This window comes from Temnothorax longispinosus, chromosome 1, assembly GCF_030848805.1.
Source record: "Temnothorax longispinosus isolate EJ_2023e chromosome 1, Tlon_JGU_v1, whole genome shotgun sequence".
Lineage (NCBI taxonomy): Eukaryota > Metazoa > Arthropoda > Insecta > Hymenoptera > Formicidae > Temnothorax > Temnothorax longispinosus.
This window is the reverse complement of record NC_092358.1, coordinates 23,591,783-23,614,426: the sequence shown is the minus strand read 5'-3', so window position 1 is coordinate 23,614,426 and position 22,644 is coordinate 23,591,783. Positions and strand designations below refer to the sequence as shown.

General features: G+C 33.7%; 1 protein-coding gene across 7 annotated transcripts in view; it reads left to right on the top strand.

Annotated features, from left to right (window-relative positions):
* The window catches only part of LOC139819429 (octopamine receptor beta-1R), a 120,742-nt gene extending 98,403 nt beyond the window's left edge, over positions 1-22,339 (top strand). For all 7 annotated transcript variants that reach the window (XM_071788771.1, XM_071788751.1, XM_071788760.1 and 4 more), the window contains 2 exons: positions 12,572-12,683; positions 16,126-22,339. In XM_071788771.1, the coding sequence (XP_071644872.1) occupies positions 12,572-12,683; positions 16,126-16,339 (326 nt within the window). In that variant the 3' untranslated portion in view covers positions 16,340-22,339. The remainder of the gene's footprint in view (positions 1-12,571; positions 12,684-16,125) is intronic.
* The last annotated feature ends 305 nt before the right edge of the window (positions 22,340-22,644 follow it).

The following is a 22,644-nucleotide window of genomic DNA, read 5'->3' as shown; positions in this document are numbered from 1 at the left end:
ATAATTCATTTTTAGCTTTATCGGAAGACTTTCATGAATACAACTGTGTTGTAAAAAATCGAGGCTGCGAAGAAATAATGTTGGAATGCCTTTATATTGAAATTTTGTAATGAATAAGGTAATTGCGCGCTACACGCGATTAACGAGAAATTCGTTTTCGCATTGAATCGACGATTAAAAGCATCGTTTTATAACGAAACTAAATTTAACGATAACCTTTCCAAAGTACGCGCGAGTCGGAAAACGTTTCATTAAGTTTTTTAAATCGTAAATAGCTGAAAATATCTCTCGGTAAGCTGCAAACAATTTTACAATTGTTACGATCTGATTTCGCAACAAGCTGAAAATACCCTCGTATACAGTACTCGGTATCTTTCAGAATGAGAAATTCTTAATAATGACAGCTGGCTTTCAATCACAGACTCCCCGACAAATCCGTAGTCAATTTATCTTTAATGAAAATTCCGTGGAAAGCCAGTATAATCCGCAGATTTTGTTCCGCGAATATATATCCCGCACGAAATAACGTATCGATTGAAGCTGTCATTATGATATAAACGCTAAACGATAAACGGCATCCGTCGCATTAGAAAGCGATTATATCTATAAATGCGTTTAGCGTCGACGCGAATTAAATATTTATATCATTATACATATTATCAATGTCGTCTCGATATTGTGATCGACGCGATTTTGCAATGACGCCGATGGAGTATTCCATTCGAAATGCGCGTCGGCGCGGTCGCGGCGGATTTTGCGGATATTATTTTCCCCGCTTCGAGAGATAAGAGTGGCGAGACGCTTCTGCAAAAAAGGAAGATAAAAATTCCTGCACACTTCCCGTGGCGCTTTATCTGATGGCGGATAGAAAAAAAAGGGGCGAGTAATTCTCGTCCCTGCGGATTTTTTTGCAGGTACACTTCGCGCGTTTCGCACGCCCGCGAAGAAAGAATCGCGGTGGATTGCTTTTAATAAAAAATGCATTTTTTTGCTAGACGCTGAGATGAATCGATCGGTTTCGCGTTCCCTTTAATATCACGGTGCGATGTTACATCTCTAGCAGTTCTCTCGTGTCCTCGTACGCGGTATTTGAAAGCTCGTGAGATTTCTCTCTCTCTCTCTCTCTGTCTCTCTGTCTTCCCCACTTTCCTCTTTCTCACTATTGCTCACTTACAAGCCGGCGTCCCATCGCTTCGCACATGAAAATAACGTCAGGAAGTCATGTTTCTAATTTTGACGTGTAATCCGCGGAGTAGCATAGTCTTTGCTCGTCGTTCGCGAGCCAAGAGAGAGTAAACACGTCTAGTAATAGATCATATAATCTAGTAATAGATCATCCAGCAATGCATCATGCATTATATTTTACACGGCGCGAGGGCGTCGATAACGTCGTACAACGTGTAGAATAACTGCGTATGATATGTATTCTTCGTGTTTGTGTGTGTAATATAAATCTGATTACAAATAATAAAATAAAATTACCTAATAATACAGAATAAAATTGCACGTAACATTATACTAAATAATGCCGAATTCGTACAAATGAAATGTCGATAATAGCATCAAATTCATTATCTCTCCATATTAACTAATGTAATAATTGATACGAATACGAAATTATTTACGCAAATAACAATAAATAATAACAAGAATAATAATAATCGGACAAATAAAAATTTAGTTTATTTGTTAAATATACTTGCATTTCTTTGCTGGGTTTGTTAAAATTATTTTTAAGACTGGTTATTTGTCAATATTAATTTAAATTAATTTCACTATTTAATATTCTTTTTAAAAATATAAAGTTTAAATAGATTACCAAAATTGCAACTATAATTGTCGACATTTTCGTGCAAATAGCTTTTAGCGTGTTACTCGATTTTAAATAAAAATATTCGTTATACGCAATAAAAACTTTCAAATACTTTTTTTTTAATATAAAAATGAATAAAGGCTTAAATATCTGCAGTATACAAATGGATCAAAATACATTGCGATATCAAGAGAGAAATATTTCAAAACATATTGCACGATTTTGTCACAGGATTTTCGTTATTCACAGTCTTTCTTCTCTCTCTCTCTCTCTCTCTCTCTCTCTCTCTCTCTCTCTCTCTCTCGCGCGCGCGCGCGCCCTCCCTCCCTCTTTCCCCCCTCTCTCTTTTTCGTTTGTAAAAGCGGCTAAAACTGACGTTGTTTTTGCAAAATTTATAAAATATAATCTATCAAAAACATTTGACACCTGTGGCAGTCACAATCGATACTTTATGTATCATTTCGCAGGAAAAATATTATTTTGCTAGCAAGTTTCGGAAACGCGCGTATCAATTACTGGATTATGATATCTTCTACAGAGGAATATTACGGCCATACAGCTGTCAGCTTACAGGCAATCTGGTTACGGCAAATTGCAATTAATGTATACGTAGATATAATGCGTGTACACGCCGCGAATGCGAATCACGATAGACATTGTTTCGAGCCACAAATCGAGATGATTCCAACCATGTCGCCATCTATAGATGCTATAGAGATTACGTCCTGATTAGAATAATACATATTATGACAAATATATGTATATATGTGCGTTCTCAAAATTTAAAATAAAAAAAATTACTTTTAAACCTTCTTATAATTTCAAGTAAATCCTATTTTAAGACGCACATCAAATATATTTTTATTTCATCAGATTTAATTTCTTGAAATTGTATCAGTTTTGTTATTATTTGTTATATTTAATGTAGTAAGATTTTTATTGCTGTATATATATTGATTGTTATTTTTAGTAAGCTCGACTTATTGTAAGATTTCATTTAAATAAATTGATGTTGCGTTGGATCTCTCTCTCTCTCTCTCTCTCTCTCTCTCTCTTATCTTACAATTTCAATCTGAAGTTCAGTTACAAAGGTACATAACGTTAAAAATTACAAATTCGATCAAACTTCATCTCGTTTCGCCACTTTTAACATTCAACTTTAGGTATCCTCGCTACCAACCCCATTAAAAGTTCGTTGGAGCGAAGTTCCACGCAAATGAAAGCGCTGGTGATAGTTTTTAAAGCCCTCAGAGGTTGACGAATTCAGAATTACTAAATCTCATTAAGGGCCATAATTGTGATGCAAAGTGCCTTCATTCACACAATCGAACAACAGTCCCTGTTCTATTTTCGCGCGACTGATCAGATTAATAGATATGTGATTAATATATTTCGAATAGACGTACGAATACCAGATAGACAGAAGTGCGGGAGATTCCTCTGCGAATCCTCGTGACTGTAACGTAAACTATCACCCCTTCTTCTTCTGTCTGCAGTTTACCTATCGGTTCCCCTGGAAGGGTTGCCCCACCCCCCCTCTCTCTCTTTCTCTTTCCAATTCGGTTTCCTCTCACCTCTGCAACGCATTCACCAGATATTGAGCGAACAAGTCGCGGGCGAGAGGGTGCTACCCCGGACGGGAGGGTGTTCCCGTTGGAGCTGGCTGACTGGCTGGCTGCTGCAGTCGCGTTCACTGACCTACCTCAGCCTGCTGCTGGGTCGAGAGATCGAGGCTGCCCTTCTCGCAATGCCGCGTTACTCGCTAGTCTAGTTTCATTCTGATTCATTCATAGGATCGAACCTTTCGCGAACGACTTCGCAAATTAAAGACTGGAAATAAGTAGAAATAAATAATCAGTCCGTTCCATCCATCCGATACTAAATCATCAAGCATATAGAAATGTCTCAGGTTTCTTATTTTAATTAGGGTAAGGAAGAGTTATTAAAAGGGTCTTTCAATTTCCCTGAAAATTGAAAAGTTTCTCTCTATTTTGAAAATTTTTGATCCGATTTTTTTTCTTTAACTGACTCAAATAAAATCCATTCTTATCCTAATCTATAATAGAAATTATAAAAGTCTCGACATTTTTATTTAGGAAAAATCAATTCCGTTTTTTTCCCCGGACCTCAAGTTTATCAAAAATTTTCCGTTTATTGATTGCTCGAAAACAATAAAGTATTAATATATGAATGAAAGAATTAAATATGATATTAAAATTATTAGAATTATTTAACAAAAAACTTTTAACAGTTTATATTTTATATAATAAAAACTTACAAAATTATGCTATATTATTCTATAAAATTATACAGCTTCGACATTCTCGTTGAAACAAAATTGATACCAAATCTCGAATTTGGAATAAGTCAAATAAATCTTAATCAACTTCCAACAAGATCAGAAAAATGGTGCTCTCTAAGTTAGATATAGTGCGTAGGAGGTAATCATATCCAACCCCCGATATTACGCGCGTACCTCATTGACGAAGGGTCCACCAATTTTTTGTTGGGTACCTAATATATCAACGGTCTTGATAGTTATAGCATAGAGGACGATAAAAGAAAATCAATCAATATCAGTGACAGAAGCGATCTACTTACACACATCTATTTTTTCGAAACACACAATACATCAATCTCTACAGGCTTATATTTTTACTTAATGATAAAATCGAGGTAATTACAAAGATAATCAACAACAAATGTTAGTGATGTCATATCCTACGTCAGGACATACTTCCGTAAATAAGTGATATTTAATAACAGATATTATAATTTTGCTAATTAACAGAAATACTTCCAATACTGAAATGTTTAAATTTCCAATTAATATCTCCCAATTACCTGAATATCTCACGTGTATTTCTTATCAATTTCTAAAAAAAAAAAATAAAATAAAAAGAGGCGAGCCGAACTTACCTCGGGAGATTAGACGCTTTTTTATCCCGAAGAATTGTATGGGGTAATGCACCCGGGTGGCTTTGCCGGATTATGGTATCTCGTTCCGCAAAATGAACAGTGCTGGATCAGTTGCCGCTTTGTACGATTCATCATTCCGGACGTTCACGAGAGGGGTTCCGATCTTTTCCATTTTCTATTTTACGACTTGCGCGAAGGTACGCCATAATGTGTGTCTATCGATGATAAAAGCGTGGCGGCTAAATGAAAAGCTTATTGGCAGGCGAATCGACCGTGAAGTATCGACAGCTTAACGTGATTGTGTCTACGTGAACTTCAATTTTATGGGAGGAGTCTAGAACAACATTGGCGAAAATTGCTTTTTATCGATGACGGCCAATTTATATCAATCTTATATCAAAATTAAAAATCTACTTTACATACTTTGTATATATTTGTTTTTAACTTATCAAAATATTCCATAAAAATTTTCGCCATTATCCATCAAACTCATTAAGTTGTTACAATTCTATCAAGAGATTTATTTTTTATTTTTTCCATTAAGAGATTTATTATTTTCGTGAAAAATTATTTAGCATTAAAGTCTTATTTTATTTTTAGTATTTGATTAATATTATCAATTTTATTAAAAGAATCTTTTTTAAAAATCTTTCTTTTTCTTTCTATAAGATTCTTCTTTCAAAAACATTAGGAATAATTCAGAAACTGCCAAGAAGCATGCTACGTATCATCATAAGTGATTTATGGCTCTTTTTTTCTGTTATATCACATTTAGGAGTTGGATTGATGTTGATTTATGGTTCTGATTATTTGTTATTTATTTTCGTTTGTTTTTCGTGACACGGATTTCACGAGATTATTTTGTAACATATTGTTTATATGTATATGTGTACGTGTAAATATCTGATTACACGCGCATGTAACATTTTTAACATTCTTTGCATTCTTAAATCAACCAGCATAAATTTAATTCTCCATCGCGACATCGGATTAGTTTTATTATTCAATAACATCACTTATATTTTCGCGAAGGCTCTTCAAAATCGTTCCAATCGAATCGAATCGATATATAGAACGATGACCTGATTCGCGCCGTAGGCCCGCGCACCGCCTTCTCGTACACCTCGCGACCTAATTTTGCGAAAGGCCTTTCAGAGACGTCGACATTTAGCTAAGTACATATCATTCCCGCGTGCGTATGTGTGACGCGGTCTACGTCTATATATACGTGCAACCGCGTCAGGGATGCATCATTAAAGCGGTTAGATGGAACGAAGGCGTAGGCCGATTTCCGAGGATGGTGCATTTCAGCTAACGTTGCACGTTGCACGCCTATTAACCCCCTGAGCGATATCACGGGGTCAAATCTCGATGCGAGTTCGATTGAGCACGCGTTAAACTTCATTCCTCTCCTGAAGAGGAGACTATCACGTCTTGCCATTACAGATACTATAAGTGGTTGAACTAGATATTACTGTAGCACGCGCAAAAATGTATATAATAATATAATAATATTGCAGGGAAAATAATAATAAAATTCATATAATATATATTTATGTAACAATTTATATAATAATAGAGGGAATATATATATATAACTAAAAGAAAATTATTTTTTTTGCTGAAAATTGAAAATAAAAATCACAACAATTTTCCGCATTATATATAATTTCACTGTTACTGTAAAAACTTATATTTTTCAAAATATAATAAAATAAAATAAAATAAAACTTATATCTTATATAGCTTCTATATATAGAAAGGATCTAGAAGTGAATTTGGCTCCCAATACTCTTTCTACAGTTATTTTATTTTTCCCTCTAGCAGAACAGTCTTTTCCACAGAGGACAATAATGTCTGGCTGTTGTGAGAGAGAATAATGCGCACAGCTCCGTCGCGAAACATTCCATGGAGATCTATATCGTGTGTCTCTGTGGCGGCAACTCGATATGCAACATCTGTATCAATCTCATCTCCTCGCGAATCACGTTCCCAATAATAGACACGACCGGCAAGAAGAAACAATTCGTTTCAGTTAGTATGGACGACAGAAGTACATATCGTAGAAAAAGGAAATGGAATTATTAGCGATAATCGAGAAGTATTATGTCTGTATGCATAAGAAATTAACTTCGAAAATTTAGGTTTCTTCCTGCCACCTTAGTAACTTTAATATGTACGATCTTTTCTTATATATTTTTTAAACTTAAATAAACGTTTTTAAAATAATTTTGCAATTAATGACTTTGATACTAAAAGTTATTATAAATATCGCTAAAAATTTACTGGGACATTATAATTCATAAAAAAATTATAAATAAACTTTAATATGTTGTGAAAATTATTTATCCATTTTACTTTGTCTATTAATTTTAGAAGAAAAAGATTGTTGATGTTATTATTATTATTATTATTATTATTATTTTATCCATACTTTTTTTTACTAACGTTAATATTTTCTATTGAGTGTATTTCATCCGTTACAATCAAGTCTTATCGCATCTGACATTCGGGCGAAAGCCTCGTGGTCGCTATCTCGAGGGGTAAACCTGACACGACACGGATGACGTGTCAAATTTGCGGTACCGTTTGTTCATTGATCTGTACAATGAGAAACGCGACAATAATACCAAGTAGCCATCCAATCACCATCCATCTCAAATAAAAGGTGACCAAATCGCCTAATACCTATATTACAAGCATTCTTACTACAATATATATAAGGGTATTACACATAACTTATAAAATTATAACTAGAGAAATTCTATTACGTATAATTATTATTATACAATTCTTCAACTTCTTTATTGGGAAAAAATAAATTCCAGGAGTCTGGAAGGGTCAGCTTGGAACTGACCTGTTGTACATTTAATAGCCAGTCCATCTGCCTGTCCGTCTGTCAGTTAGTGAAAAATAAAACCAATGTAATTTCTAAAGCCGACGAGAGTCGGCGTATTGTGGACGAAAATGGAGCGACGAGAGAGTAGAGAATCTTCATAAAGTTCAGTAAAAACATCTCCTTGTTGCCGGTGGGATTTTGTCGGACAATTCTCACGGTGATGAAATTTTATCATCATAATTATATAAGTCCATCATTATGTGATTATAACCCGGCTCGGAGTTCGCGCGTGGAAAAATGCGACGTTTAACGGGATATTGTGTCAAAGAACGTAATTTGAGCGGGTCCATTTTTCAACCCGTTATTGATTATGCTTTAATTGAGTCATTATTATCCGTTCGTTATCGTGTCGTTTGTAACAAGACTGCATTTATTATAGCATATGTAATATACACACAGCGTAGTGTGCAGAGAGGAGAGAAGACGGAGAGAAGTAATTAAAAACAATTATATAGCATATATATTAGATAATGTTGAAAATTAATACCTTGTAGTTTCTCAAAAATTACAGAAATATTATAATTTACTGAATAAAGAAAGTATTATCAAAAATTTTCAATTGTAATGCGCCAAAAATTTTTATACAATTTTAATTATATAATTATGATTTACTTTCACTAACGAATATAAGGAAATATCATAATTGATTAAGAGCACATATACATAATATATATGTAATATATGAATTATAAATATACGAATAAAAAATAAATGATAAGACTTCTGTAAATTTTACACAAGTGGTATAATTATGATCAGATATGTTACTCACTAAAAATACAGAATATATATAAACAAATTCACATACACCGTTTCATTTTTCTTCTGTAAAATTCTCATTGGCTGAAGAGATTGCGATAGCATATCATTGTTCTTCGCTGATATATCTACTTACCGATCCGCTTTAAAAAGATGGAAAAGAAAATTAGGCCACAAAAGCGTTAAAGATATTTCCCCGGAGACACCAAGTAACGAGCGACATATTAAGACGCAGCTTTAGCTTGCAAGATGCGATGCGAAATAGGGTCGCGATTGTCTTGCATCTCCGACTGTGCCGTGCGCGCGTGATGCACATACATATGGTGATTAGTAACAAAGAAAACATCGAATACGTGTGTGATACATGTATCATAATTTTCAAACATCTTGCGAAGAATGAGACTTGTAAGATTTTTTTACTTAAAATTTGAATATTCAGTAATTAGAGAAGATATATATGTTATGTGTTTTTACGAAATGCCGTATACAGTAATTAATAAAACATAAAACAAGATAAATAATTTTCTAAAGTTATACAATAAGGCTAATATAGATACACATTTTAAGAGTATATATATTATATAAATCCAAATTTTTTCTATTAAGAAAATAAATTAATTCTGAAATAGATGTTATATATGTGTATTTTAATAGATATTATATGTGTATTGTACATATACATAAAATTCTCATTTTTAGTGATCATCTTAAAATTATTTTCTAACATACCTAATGTCAAATTATCATAACATATACGCGCTAATATTCTACGTCGACAGAATCCAAAAGACATTTTTTCTCGCTTATGTAATTTTACATTTAATCTTTAATAAATTGATATTACACTTGCCACCGAAGATTGATACTAAAATTCGCCGGCAAAGCACTTGCATTTTCTCGCTGAAACCACCCTGTATGTACAGCGGCGCTTCTTACTTCTTATATCTTGATAGACGAGCGCATTGATTGCACGAAAGCGCTGAGCATCGACCAACCAACCTAAATCTGCCTCAGTACGTCCGAGCACGCGAACCCTTCAGCCTTCTGTCCGGACAGACACCCTTCCTTCCCGTATTATCTAAACAACAACTACTCCGTCTCCCCACTTCTCGGATATAACCCCAAGTGAATTCGCTCTGTCTGCGGTTTTCGAGGTCCCGCTGCACATCCGGAAGAGTGCTTAGAGATTCAGGATTTCTAACTTGCAAACTGACGAAACTTTTAAGCTTTTACTATATCGAGCTATCAAAGGGTCGAGCTAATAATTTTTTTCTTAGAAATACTTTTCATGATTTTGTTTCAATTACGCTTAGCAGTGGGATTAAACAAACTTGTGAAGAATAAGAAATATACATATAAATATATAAAATATACCAGACTATTACATTTATAATTATTTTGCAAAACTAGTTATATGTTTATGTCGAATGTTAAATTCTCTAACAAATACGACTTACTAAATTTTCAAGTGACAAATGTGTCTATACTCTGTCTAACGAGAGATCATGGTTGATCAAACATAAATAACGATAGGACACAGAGTCGTAACAAGGTGTTCGTGTAAAATTATTTTTATTTTTAATAGATATTGTCCAACACTATTAAAAATAAAAATAATTTAAAGATGGATGTCGCTTATGTCAAAATAACAGGATAAAGCTGAAATTTACAGAGATTGTGCACTTATATAGGTATCCCAAAAACCTGTGTCAAATTTGCGATCGATTGTCCGACCCGTTTCTGAGATATTTGCTTTAAAAGTTACAGAAATTGTATATATATATAGATATCTCGATAGATATACTTCCTATGTAAATATCATAATATGTATCTCTGCTCATGTACGGTAAAAATAAATGAAATTTTTATGGTACACTTCTATGACATCAAGAATTGCAATTACGGTTTTTTAAGATTTTCTGGTTATATTTTTGTTTCAATTTTTTAATAATTTATTTAAACAATATCAAGTACAAAAATGGGACAAAATTGCGATTTTTATGCTTTTTTTGTCCCAATGATATCATGTTGTTTATGAATAATTTCTGAGATTATTTCTACACTGTTTAATCAAGAAAACAAAATTATACTATATATAGCTATCTGGCATACATCTTTAACGCGAACACCCTGTTGCGGCTCTGTGCCCTGTCGTTATTTATGTTTGATCAACCATGATCTCTCGTTGGACGGAATATACGTATGTACCATTTTTCTATATAGGTACGCATAAAAAATTCTTACCTACTCATAGAGAGCTTTTTCACGTCGAGAGAAACTTTCTCGCGGAACACACTGACAGACGAGATTAAATGGCTAGTGCGTGTTAATTGCTTGTGGAAAAATTTTCGTGTATGATGATGTTCGCTCGTAGTGCGATTATCGCAGTTGTGCGCTACGATAACAACGCTCGATGGTACGTTGTGCAAGGTAATTATATCAGAATTGGGTAGGCCGGCTTTTAATGGCTTTTGCAGGAAAGCTCTCGGGAGAACCTCGAGAAAAAAATATGATAATATGAGAGGTACAGGAAGAGAAAGAGAGAGAGAGAGAGAGAGAGAGAGAGAGAGAGAGAGAGAGAGAAAGAGAGACAGTATAGGTATTCTTCATTAAATCTCGTTGTTGAACTTATCGATTAATGCTTTACTACCTGAATTTTTATTGCAAATCAATACTTTTAACTGCATTATATTTTTAAATTTATTACAATTAAATAAATCAAGGATTGAAACGATGTAAACAAATTATTCGATAATTTTGAAGTTATTTTATTCTTTTCTCAAACTCTGCGCGACGTGGCGCACCTAATTTAAATCAAATATTTTCACTCTAACGAAAAATTTACATGAAATTTTTCGCTGATTTGACGTAATAAAATCACTTTATAATTTCAAATACAGAATTTATTTTTAATAAATTAAAAAATAATTCACTATATTTCTACTAATATTATGATTAATAAATTATTTATATCGATATATATTTTTAACACTCTCACTGCCACGTGTATCATTTACGATACACCTAAAACCTAACCACGCAGACCAGGTGTATCGTAAATAATACACCGAGTAATCAGGTCAATGAGCTGTAAAAAAAAAACAGAAAAGCATAAATACTGTAAGAATCGGCAATAAAATACAGCACCTGGTAAAAAAGCAACCTTGGTCTGAGGGCGTAATTTTTTTTATTCCGCTTGGCAGTGAAAGTGTTAATATTGCTTAATAAATAATTACAATTCTTTATATTAATATTCAAATTAATTCGTTTATATTTTCGTTATAATTGTATAATCGCCAACATTCATTAATTAATATTCTAAATAAGCGGGACTTAAAAATTCAAATCAAGCCATAAAAGATAAAATACAAAAAAAATCAAATTGTAGGTATGCTTCGAAAATTAAATAAAACCATAAAATGTAATGATTTTAATCATAAAATACAATGATTGAATTGCTCGTTCTTTCTTTTAACTTTATAATTTTTGAAATTAAAATCACTAAAGTAGAAAAAAGAAAAAAGAAAGAATTAATTACAAAAAAAAAGAGAAATTAATTATACAAATTAATAATCTAATATGAGCTTCCGTTTAATTTCGAGTAATCAATAATCAATTTGACTTCGCCAAATTGCAGAACAAATGAGGTCGTTACGAACACACATGACTAATTAAAGGTTGAAAGTTATGTGTGTAACTGAATCTCATTAACACGACAATGGATTTCTACAGAAAAATACTTATAACATTGCATATCATGTTAGAAGAACCATTAATATATTAATATTATCGTTAGAACGGCATGTCCGCGAATCTAGTTTATATTTTGCAGTGGTAATTATATAAACAACGTTGTTCCCATCGAATTTGAATTATAATTTACCAATTCAACGCGTGCGATGGAAACGTATAATACGTTAATACTCATGCTTCACACTTCACCGATAAATCTACGTTATATCTACAGAGCGGGAAAATTTAATGCATAATTACAGATATAATAATTATTCCATAAAAGACTGTGATATTTCATCCAACATAGGTTTTTTTCTTAAATCTATTTTCATATAAGATACATTTAAACTTATTGAAAGATCCTTATTTGACTGAACTATAACTAAAATAATAAACTGCTCAAAAAATTAGCATTACGACATAATTTGGCTATTTTTGTGTTTCAGGCACTTCGATACGACAGCAAACGAAAAGTTGGCGAGCCGAACATAAAGCTGCGAGAACACTCGGTATAATTATGGGGGCGTTTCTTCTCTGTTGGTTACCGTTCTTCCTCTGGTAAGTATCAATTTTGAAAAAAATTCAATAACATTTATGGAAATTTTTACGGAATCTTTATCGAGATAAGCTTAATCAGAAGAATTTTTAAATAATTTCATTAAAATTTTATTCTATTAAATTAAGAGACGTTTCTCGATAAAAAAAGAAGAAAAGATCAATATTCAAATCAAATAAAAAAAAAAGAGGAACAAGTTTTTGATTTAGTTGTTTGTTTTAAATCTCATTAATCTAAAGAAAAAAAAATGGAATTAATTCAATTTAAATATTCCTAAATTAAACATTTTTAAGTATTGGTCTCCTATCAAGTTAATAGTAAATCTGAAGTGTCTATCTTAATCTTTTCAAATACATATATTAAAAAGTAATAAGGTTTTTATGAAAAATTTATTTACTATTTTAAACTTTCCAATTGTGTATATACTGAATAAACAGATCTCTAATGATGCCTCGAATTCCTTTAAAAGAAAGAACGCAGCGAAGCGCAAAATCTCATCGAACAAAATAGTTTTAGTGGAGATTCACTTGGCGACTTTGCTTCGTAGAAATGTTGCTGTAGGATTTTTCGAATTAACGTCAAGAAAAAGAGACAAAGAGAAAAAGAGAGATAGCGAGAGAAGGAAGAAGACAGAGAGAGAGAGGGAGAGAGGGAGAAGGAGAGAGAGACAGCTTTGCTGATGCCGAATGTTCAAAGTTAGCGGAGGAAGAGACAGTCTCGTCTGCCCCATGTTTTATTAATGCAAGCTCGGAAAGTGCATCTCTATGGAGTTTGCCGAGGGCTTACCCTACTCTCTCCGCAAGCTTGCTCGCAGTTTGACTATTTGCTTGACTAAGCGTCGCGACCGTAGCGGAATATGAAGATCTCTCTTAGGGAAACTCGAGAGACGGAAAAAAATCCTTAGCTTGTCTCGGAGCGTTTCTGCTCTAAAATTCAAAATAGATAATGCAAAAATACAGGAGACAGACACCGCGCGGTCTGTGCGAATAGATTGAATAGGTGTCTCGGAGGCTTGTTTGCCTGAGGTGCAAACCCCTTTAGGCATGCAATGATTATACTTGATGTGGTCACTTACCACTTAGATGAGTTTAGTGCCCAGACTTCGCAGTAAAATAATTTAGGATCACCTGGAAACAAGAATAAAAGATATATTAGTTTAAAATAGAATAAGTAAAAGTACTTTAAATTTAAGTGACTACGGAAAATTCGTCGTTTATAGACTAGCTTCTCAGAATTACCTACCATTAAAATTAGATCAGATTGATAAGATTTAATGAATTTTATAGATAGCCAGATAGTTATAAAATTATATTTTACGATAAAATTAGCAAAATTATATAAATAATTCTACCTCTGTACAATTGCATATAAAATCTCATTTTATTTTATTGTTTTAATACTACCCATTAAAATGGTTCTCGTTAAATGCGTAATATTAGCCTGGCAATAGAATTCACGAAAATTTCGTTAAACAGCGAATGACGAATAAATATTCCGAATAAAGTTCCGCCGGAAAATGAGCTCTCTATGGAAATAGAGCGAAGCAATGCAGAGATATGTGGACGTATACGACGGAACATCCTCGATTTTGCAACTCGGTTTTTATTCATGCAAATGCACAAAGCGCATCACTCTACTGACCTAAAGCTCGCGTTAGTTTCGAAGTTCGGCCATTTTTCGAATCGCGTTATCGACTTTTGTACGTGATCGGCTCTCTCTTAACGCATGAATAATTTGACGTTATTCCTTTTTCAGAAATGTCCGAATATGTTGATTAGTAGGTCCTCTTTAATTCCCCCTTTCACATTTATGATTATTTAAATTCCTTTGTATCGAATCTCGTTAAATCTGCTAATATTTGTATATCTTTATTTTATTGAGTGCCCGATATATACTTATTGTTTTTCTTCCTACACGTGACATGTGTTTCGCGTGGCGCACAACATAGAAATAATAATAGAGATATATTGGAAAACAATACGGGGCGGGATAAATCCGTAGGAGCGGATATATATAGTTGTACAAAAGAGATCAACTGCGTTTTCAAAGTCCAATTTGTTTGATTGATGTCGGTGGCTTTATAATTTTCGTCAAACGGAGATAACTGTAACCACAAAGCCACGTCGATCCATTTAATATCGCGCTATTTCGGTATCGCGATCGATGCTTCGTGCATTAATGATATGATTATATGATTGAAAATATGCTCGCATTACATTCTTACCATGATTTCGATTTATGTATTAGAATATCCAGCTAATCAGGCAATGACGTAACATAAACTTTCTGATATACGTGGAATTAATTTTTTCTTAGAGAAAAGCGCGTAAAACATTCGTTATATAAAATAATTTTAAAATTATTTATTATTTTCTGTTTGTATTTCATTAATTTAATTGTGAAATAAATTGGAAACAACTACATTGAAATACAAGCACCATTCTTCTCAATTTAGACCGGTAACTGACGTGATAACTCCGGGAGTTGCCGGAATAATTAGAACAGTTTCTGTTTAGAGCTATACCTCCGGACATCTGCCTCGTTAAACAAAACTCTCAGAATTTATGCTGTATTTTTGCGAGCGTAATAACGTCTGTAAATCGCAGGAAATTTCAAATTTTGTTGCAAAATTATGAGCGCCGCGCGTGCTGAATTCCAAACATGAATCTTATTTTCACGTCGATTTTCACCCACGTAGAAAAGGCAATATTGAAATATTGATTTGAAATCTGCGCATAATGCAGCAGACGCATCTATATGCAAAATACTCAACGCAGATCCTTGTAGAAAAATACATGAGGCGCGCGTAGAGAAAACTCGTTTTCCCCGGATGTAGTTTTGGCATGAAACAAATCCCATAAATATCTGGATGTTATATGTATCTATATTCGCATTTTCAAGATATGCGGCTTCTTGACCTTTTTCCCTACAGATTTACAGTCCTCTTACCGTCTCGATTATTAATGTTACCACGGTATTCCCAAAACGCTTTCTTCTTTGTGAGAAAATCGTCTTTAACGATTTACGTTATTGTGTTGCGTGTATAGTATTATGTTTCTTAGGTGAAAGTGAAGGACTGATGCCTTTTTGTGTAACAGATCAATGAAAGAATAGAGATAGAATGAATAGGGATAATATGAATCATCTATATTAATCTTCTTTTATAAAACTTACAAGACTAAAACTTACTCATTTCATCTATATTTTTCAGATAAATTATTCGTATTATACAGTATTTTAAGAAATGTGTTAAATTACATTCTGATTTCTTAAAATATAATTCTAAATTTAATTTTCTAAAATATGAATGTGTAAGACAAATCGGAAATAATTTTTTTTCGTAACTTTATAATAGTTAGTGTTAAAAAATAAATTTAACAACTAACTTCCTCGATTAGCTTCGAATGTAGAAAAAAGTGAGTTTTTTTGTTTATTATTCTTCAGGTATCTGACGACGTCATTGTGCGGCGAGGCCTGTTATACCCCGGATACGGTGGTATCGGTGCTTTTCTGGATAGGTTACTTCAACAGCGCCCTGAACCCGCTCATCTATGCGTACTTCAACCGCGATTTCCGTGACGCCTTCAAGGATACCCTAAAGAGCGCCTTGCCCTGCTGCGCCGGACACTGCTGGAAGACACCCTCGCAATTCGTGTAGTTCGACACAACTCCGAAAAATCCGCCCTCGAAAGGCGAGTTCAAAGTCCTTTTTTTTTTCTCTCCAACCAAAATCTCCAGCCAAAACGAAATCGAGCCGCTTTGTTCCAGCGATTTCTGGACGTCAATCGACGCTGTTCGCAATTAACCCTTATTGCTCGGATATATTTACTTCGCACGTCACTTATTCGCAATTTCGTGCGTGTAGCACACGGTGTTAATCATTACATTGATTGTCAATCATCATGTAATACGCACCTTGTAGATTATTCCCATCTGACCAACATGTATAACAATTTCTGTTTTAATGAGATATGTTACATATAAATTGTATCTTTTAAATAATATTTATATAATTGTAACAAAAAAGCAATAAATTATGCAACGAATTACGAACAGGATTTGAAATTTTCAATCTATAAAAATATCTTAAGACAGTTGTTTTGAAATATTTATTTGAGAGATTATGACTTGAAATTTTTAACTTTATGACTTACTGGGACTTTTATGTCTCCGTAATTAAATTTAAAAAATAAGAATATTAAATATGTTACTTCTAAACTAGAATTGCACATATTAAGATGGAATAAAAATTTGTATTAAATCTAAAGGGTTAATCGCGAATTAGCGGTCTTTGAAGTGTGAGTTCCTATCAAATACTACCATAGTCATCGTTCGAGCGACGATCGACTGCGCGTAATTGCCTTCCACGTAATCGCATCCCAAAATACATCCGGTAATGTGTAATCCATGTGCTATCATATCGCCTCGAGAGGCACGCGACAAACGCTTTCGAGAGATTCAAGATCAAAATTGATGCTTTCCAAGAGCGGAGCCATTAAAACGGGTATTAGCGAATATAATCGACGCTATTACTGAACGATTATCATCGATATGCTTCGATCTACGTGACGATTGTGAGGCTGAAAACCTGGAATCTTCTTTCGGCGTCGACGACGAAAAGGAATCCACCGAATATCATATATAATTAAAAGAATTTTTAGAAAATTTACAACAGCGGTTATTAATTTGCGAATATTTGCAGAAAATTAACGAAAGAGAAAAAGTGTTCTATATATGGAAGTTTTCTGAATATATGCTAATAATTTTCTCTATTTGAAAGCAAGATATTTGCGTAAGCCATTAAACAGTCAACGTTCGCGCAAGGAGAGCGACGCCGGAAGTTTACACGGAATGCGGATGTATATAGTATACGTGCAAGGCACGAGGGGGTAAAAGAGGAGTTAATCTGTGTTTACTCTGTACATACGTCGAGACGGTCGGCTAGCGCTAATTAGATGTAATTATTAGCGCACACCGGCATACGCGAGGCTGTACCATATATATAACACGAGATACTTATTAACGTTACGCGAGGCCGTATGTAACATTATCGTAATCACGAAACAATAACGCCGCGATGGATCAACACGCAGGATAAGAAGACACCCATCGCGTGCGCCATTTTGCCTGTATAAATGTACCATAATAGCAATAACCAGAGGCGGATTGTAAATATTATAATAACGGAAGCGTGAGTGGCTCGTTGTTTTTGTAAGTATAATAATAAATATAACATGTATTGGCATCGAGTTCTGTGTGTTTTACGTGTCGCTTGCGTGTACATGATAGGAAATTTGAGCCGAGAATACACCGTAGGGTGACATAATTAAATAGTCAACTCATATATACTTTTATTTCTTCGAATAATAAGATTGAATTTTTTATTCGAGTCAAGGGACATAGAGAGGACTTTACTAAATTTTATTAATATAATTTGTTTTATATTATTAGCGCATGTTTATTCTTCAAAGAAGTAAAGATATATATTTAGATAGAAAATAGATTACTTATGTCATCCTAGTATATATGTATCTGTAGAGGTATTCCGTATTTTGTTCGAGTACTCTCTTTCACTATCTTCCAATCATGGGGAAAATATCGCTTGCAATAATTACAGCAACAAATATTGATGTAACTCTGTATACTTCTGGTAATCGAAAATCGTAGTATCTTTCTTGACCCATATTCTATAATAGTGAAAATAAAGAGAACACACGTAAAATAATAAATGAGAAAAAGGCTTGATTTTTATAAAATCGAAATATAACGAACTGGAGACCAATTATATTGAAAATAACAATTTCAGTTAACGGACTAAAGAACAAAAAAAAATGAAGAACAAAAACGTTACGGTTTATATTTAGAAGTTGTTATTTTTCATGACGGCTCACCTTTAGTTCGATATATTTCAACTTTATTATTTTATTATATACAGTTTGACTGCGCGCGATATTATTTTCAATAAGACACCGACAAATGCAATGTCGCAATGTTAACGCAGTACGGAATACCTTTTCTGCATCAATGTGACGGTCCACTTAATCGACCGTCTCTACCTGCTTCTGGAAAATCATTCCAGAGAGAGAGAAAGAGAGAGTAAATGAGTGACAGAGTGAATAAAAGAGAGAGAGAGAGAGAGAGAGAGAGAGAGAGAGAGAGAGAGAAAGAGAAAGGGAGACTATGGGTAACGTGCGCAGTTACGCGGACCGTCCGAGTAAAGACACTAATTAGCGTAATTCCCCAGTAGGCACGGTTTTTCCGTGTATCCTGGAATTTCTGACAAATCATCTTTTTTACGTTTCCTTAATGAAACTCGCCGTACACGGAAATCAAGTCGCTCTGCAATAGCTTTAAATCGCAGACCCTTTGAATTCGCCATCGAATTCGCCTCCGTCGTTCGTAAATATGTGAGTTCGCCAAAGTTAAAGAGAAAACTAGACGAGAACGCGTCAGAGACCGTCAGCATGCAACGATGTAGCGAAAGATCACCGAAAGACTATTACAACTAGGATACAGAAATTTAAATAAAATACGGAGATTAAAATACTTGCTCGGATTTGTGAAGGAATTTACGAATTATGAGATAGATAAAAAGATGGTTTTAAATTGCTCTTTGTTGGAGACATTGTCCTTTTTGCAATCCTCTGAAACGGAATCTGACGAATCCAGAACTGAATACGCTGCAAAAGACGCGCCGCACAGATCTTCTTTTTCATTTTGAACGAAATGTTCGTTCGTGCAGAAAGAATTTTACAGATCTCACAGCTTATACGAGAAGGAAAAACAGAATTCTAAAAGAAGGATTAAATCGTCGGAGGGATTATATGTTGCACATATATCATTATTTTTTTTACGATTCTTTTTCTTTTTACGTACTTTACAATGTTCCAAGTTTTGACAAAATTTGTCAAAGTATATTGAATCGGTGTCTCGTGTATCTTTTCGCAGCTTGGTTTCGTTCGGACACCGCTTTTACGGCCGATTCGGTAAAATTATCGAGCAGCATCTCGATGTACCTCGAATTGTTAATTAATCCTATATCCGTTACAGTCAGTCGCGATAATAACGAGACATGTTCCGAGCGCTGAACATATGCAGATATCGGACTAAACTGTGCGCGTCGTCATTGTAGAGTTGATAAAAAAAAGGAATTATGTTGCAGAGAGGCAATTAGGGATGTCAATAATATCGCCGCGAGCGCACTTTTATTCCGGATCGTCGATTATCTGGAACGGTTTTTAATTGACTTATTCATTCGGCGGCGTTTCTCCTCCACGAATATGAAACCATGTCGGAAACGTAATCGTTAGACATGCGAGGAAAGGAAAGAAAAGAAACAAAAATTGACAACTTCGGAAATTAAAAAGTTGCCGTTAACAGGAGATCAACAAGTTCTTGCACTAACATTAAATAAAGATAAATAATGTTTGTTGATCTAATTGGTCATTATTATAACACAACTAATTAATAGTAAGAAGACGAATTTTAATTTTAAGTCAGACTAAGAATATATTTTTAATTTGCGTACTGACGTCCCTAATTGTGATAACAATTTCTTTAATTTAAACGGTCTATGTAATATTGACCTCTATTATGGCAACTAAAAAGCAAATTATGATACGCATCCAAATACGAACTTGAGGCAAGTGTGGCGGGTTCTTCTGACAAAAGTGTTCCTTTCTCGACACATCGACACGAGTATTATTTTTCTATGTATATGTTGTGATTAATTGTTGTTGTCGAGGCGTTTAAATACACATTTCATCGGGCTTCCGTTCAAGTAAGTTTTGGCTGGTCGTAAGTAATGTACAAAAAAAGAAAACAAGAAAAGAAACATACCAAATGGAAATATCAAAATAGCAAAAGAATTTTGTAAAAATATCAAAGCACAGTACTAAAAAATAAGGTATCAAAAATTTAACATTTATTATTTGCTAAGTTAAATCTGCCATTCATAAAAAAAAATAATATATAGAAAAAGATAAGTCGAGTAATAGTTCAACCTTTATTGGATCGTTCTTCCTTTCGACATAAAGAAACTTGACGTTAATTAACGAAAGAATTCTCGATTAATCATTTCCAGAGATAAAACATTTCCAGATATGTTCTTTTATTAGCGATATCAACGATTCGCATCTATTATGCCATGGAATATAAGATAGACGACATTTCGACCAGCAAAATACTCAATTGGTATATATACCGCTTGTTCGTGCGAATGCGCAAATGTTGGTATCCGACAATCCCGAGATGACGTGAACAAAATTTCATCCCATTGAAGAAACAACGGTTTAACTTAAGTCACGCTGTACACAGGGCCTAATAAACAAAGCGTAGCGTTTAAAAGAGAGATTCTAGCGACTCACTGCAAATGGCAATTATAAGGCGGTTATAGACGTTTAAAAAGTGTCTAGCGGCAGATCAGACACACGCAGCAAGTGCGAATGTGAGACCGCACGATGAAAGGACTGATATGTAGATATCAATGTAAATTGCGAGAACGAGAACAAGAAATGGGAACGAGAGTGTGAGAGAAAGACAGCGGCTATAAGTGAATTGAGTCGGGGTAAAATTGACTCGACTGAAACTTTTTGCGCTATCTATCGCTTTAAGTATGTATAATATATTTAATAATTAATCTGACGTATCTTATATAAGTTTTTAAAGTACGTACCTGTATTTTTATTTTTCTGCAAAATTTATATTCTTCATTTTTCCTATATAAAAGACAGTTTTCTATAATATTTTTCAGAAAAGTATAGTTTTCTATCAAAACTATACGGACTGAAAGTAAACATTTATCCTTTCCGTCTATAGCATGTAATTTTGCGAGTCAATTTTATTCGATTCAATGATAACTAATTGGAGAGAATGAGAGAAAATGAGAGAGAATGAGAGAGAGGGAGAGAGAGAAAAAGAGAGAAAGAGAAGGAAAGAGGAGAAAATAAAAGACATTATATTACGAAAGGCACGACAATGCAGTCTTTAATCCTTGTCATTCGTTCTCCAATCTATCTTGTGACATTTCCCGTGTCAATATTTTATGAGTCTCTGCATTTTATGCGGCGAATTAATTTAGAGCGACGACATTGTCGCGATGGTCGGGATTGTTTGCGGTTAACCGAGGGTGGAAAACAGCATGATTGATCGATAGTCTAATAGACTGTAACGATCAAGAGATATTCCACGTTTCCTTTTTCGGTATTTTTCATTAAATCCTCAATATTGAAAATTATTATTATTATCGTTATTATTATCATTGTTTTCGCTAATAATATTTGCTTCAAATTATCAATATTACATTCTGATATGTTTGTAACTTGCTTCTATCGTTATAAAATGTTTTCTCCCGCCAATAAATAAATAAATGAAAACAAAATAAATAAAAAAAGCAAAAGTAATGTAGAAATGCAGCGAATGAACAACGGATAAAAATAATAAATCTAAAAATGTAGCAATCTAGAAAAGTTCATCTCTTTCCGCAACGATGTTCAAAGAACTAAACGAATCTACTGATAATGAGAATAATTTCGTACAATATTATTCGCAACTCGTGATTTTATTTCCGCTCAACTTGCATGTAGAGAGACACGGAAAAGAGAGAGGAAAGTGTTTTATAATTCCACCACAATTTCTTTAATATATGCATTTATATTTATTTCTCTCGTATTTCATTTCATATACCTGATTTATTTCCTGATCTCTAATTCCTTCGCGAATTTTACACAGACAAATTATATTTTACGGATTTTACCTAGCTACGCAGGATAGATATATCTGATAATAAAATTGATGAAATAAGGATTATCATAACATCAAAAATTTATTAAAATTTCATGAATATTCATTTCATCGTATCCTAATCATGCATAAAATCAAGGTAGAAAAGCAAGTAGAACAAATAACAATCTTTCTTTTGTTTATTGAGAATTCGTTTCACTCGGCAAATATGAATAGTAATAT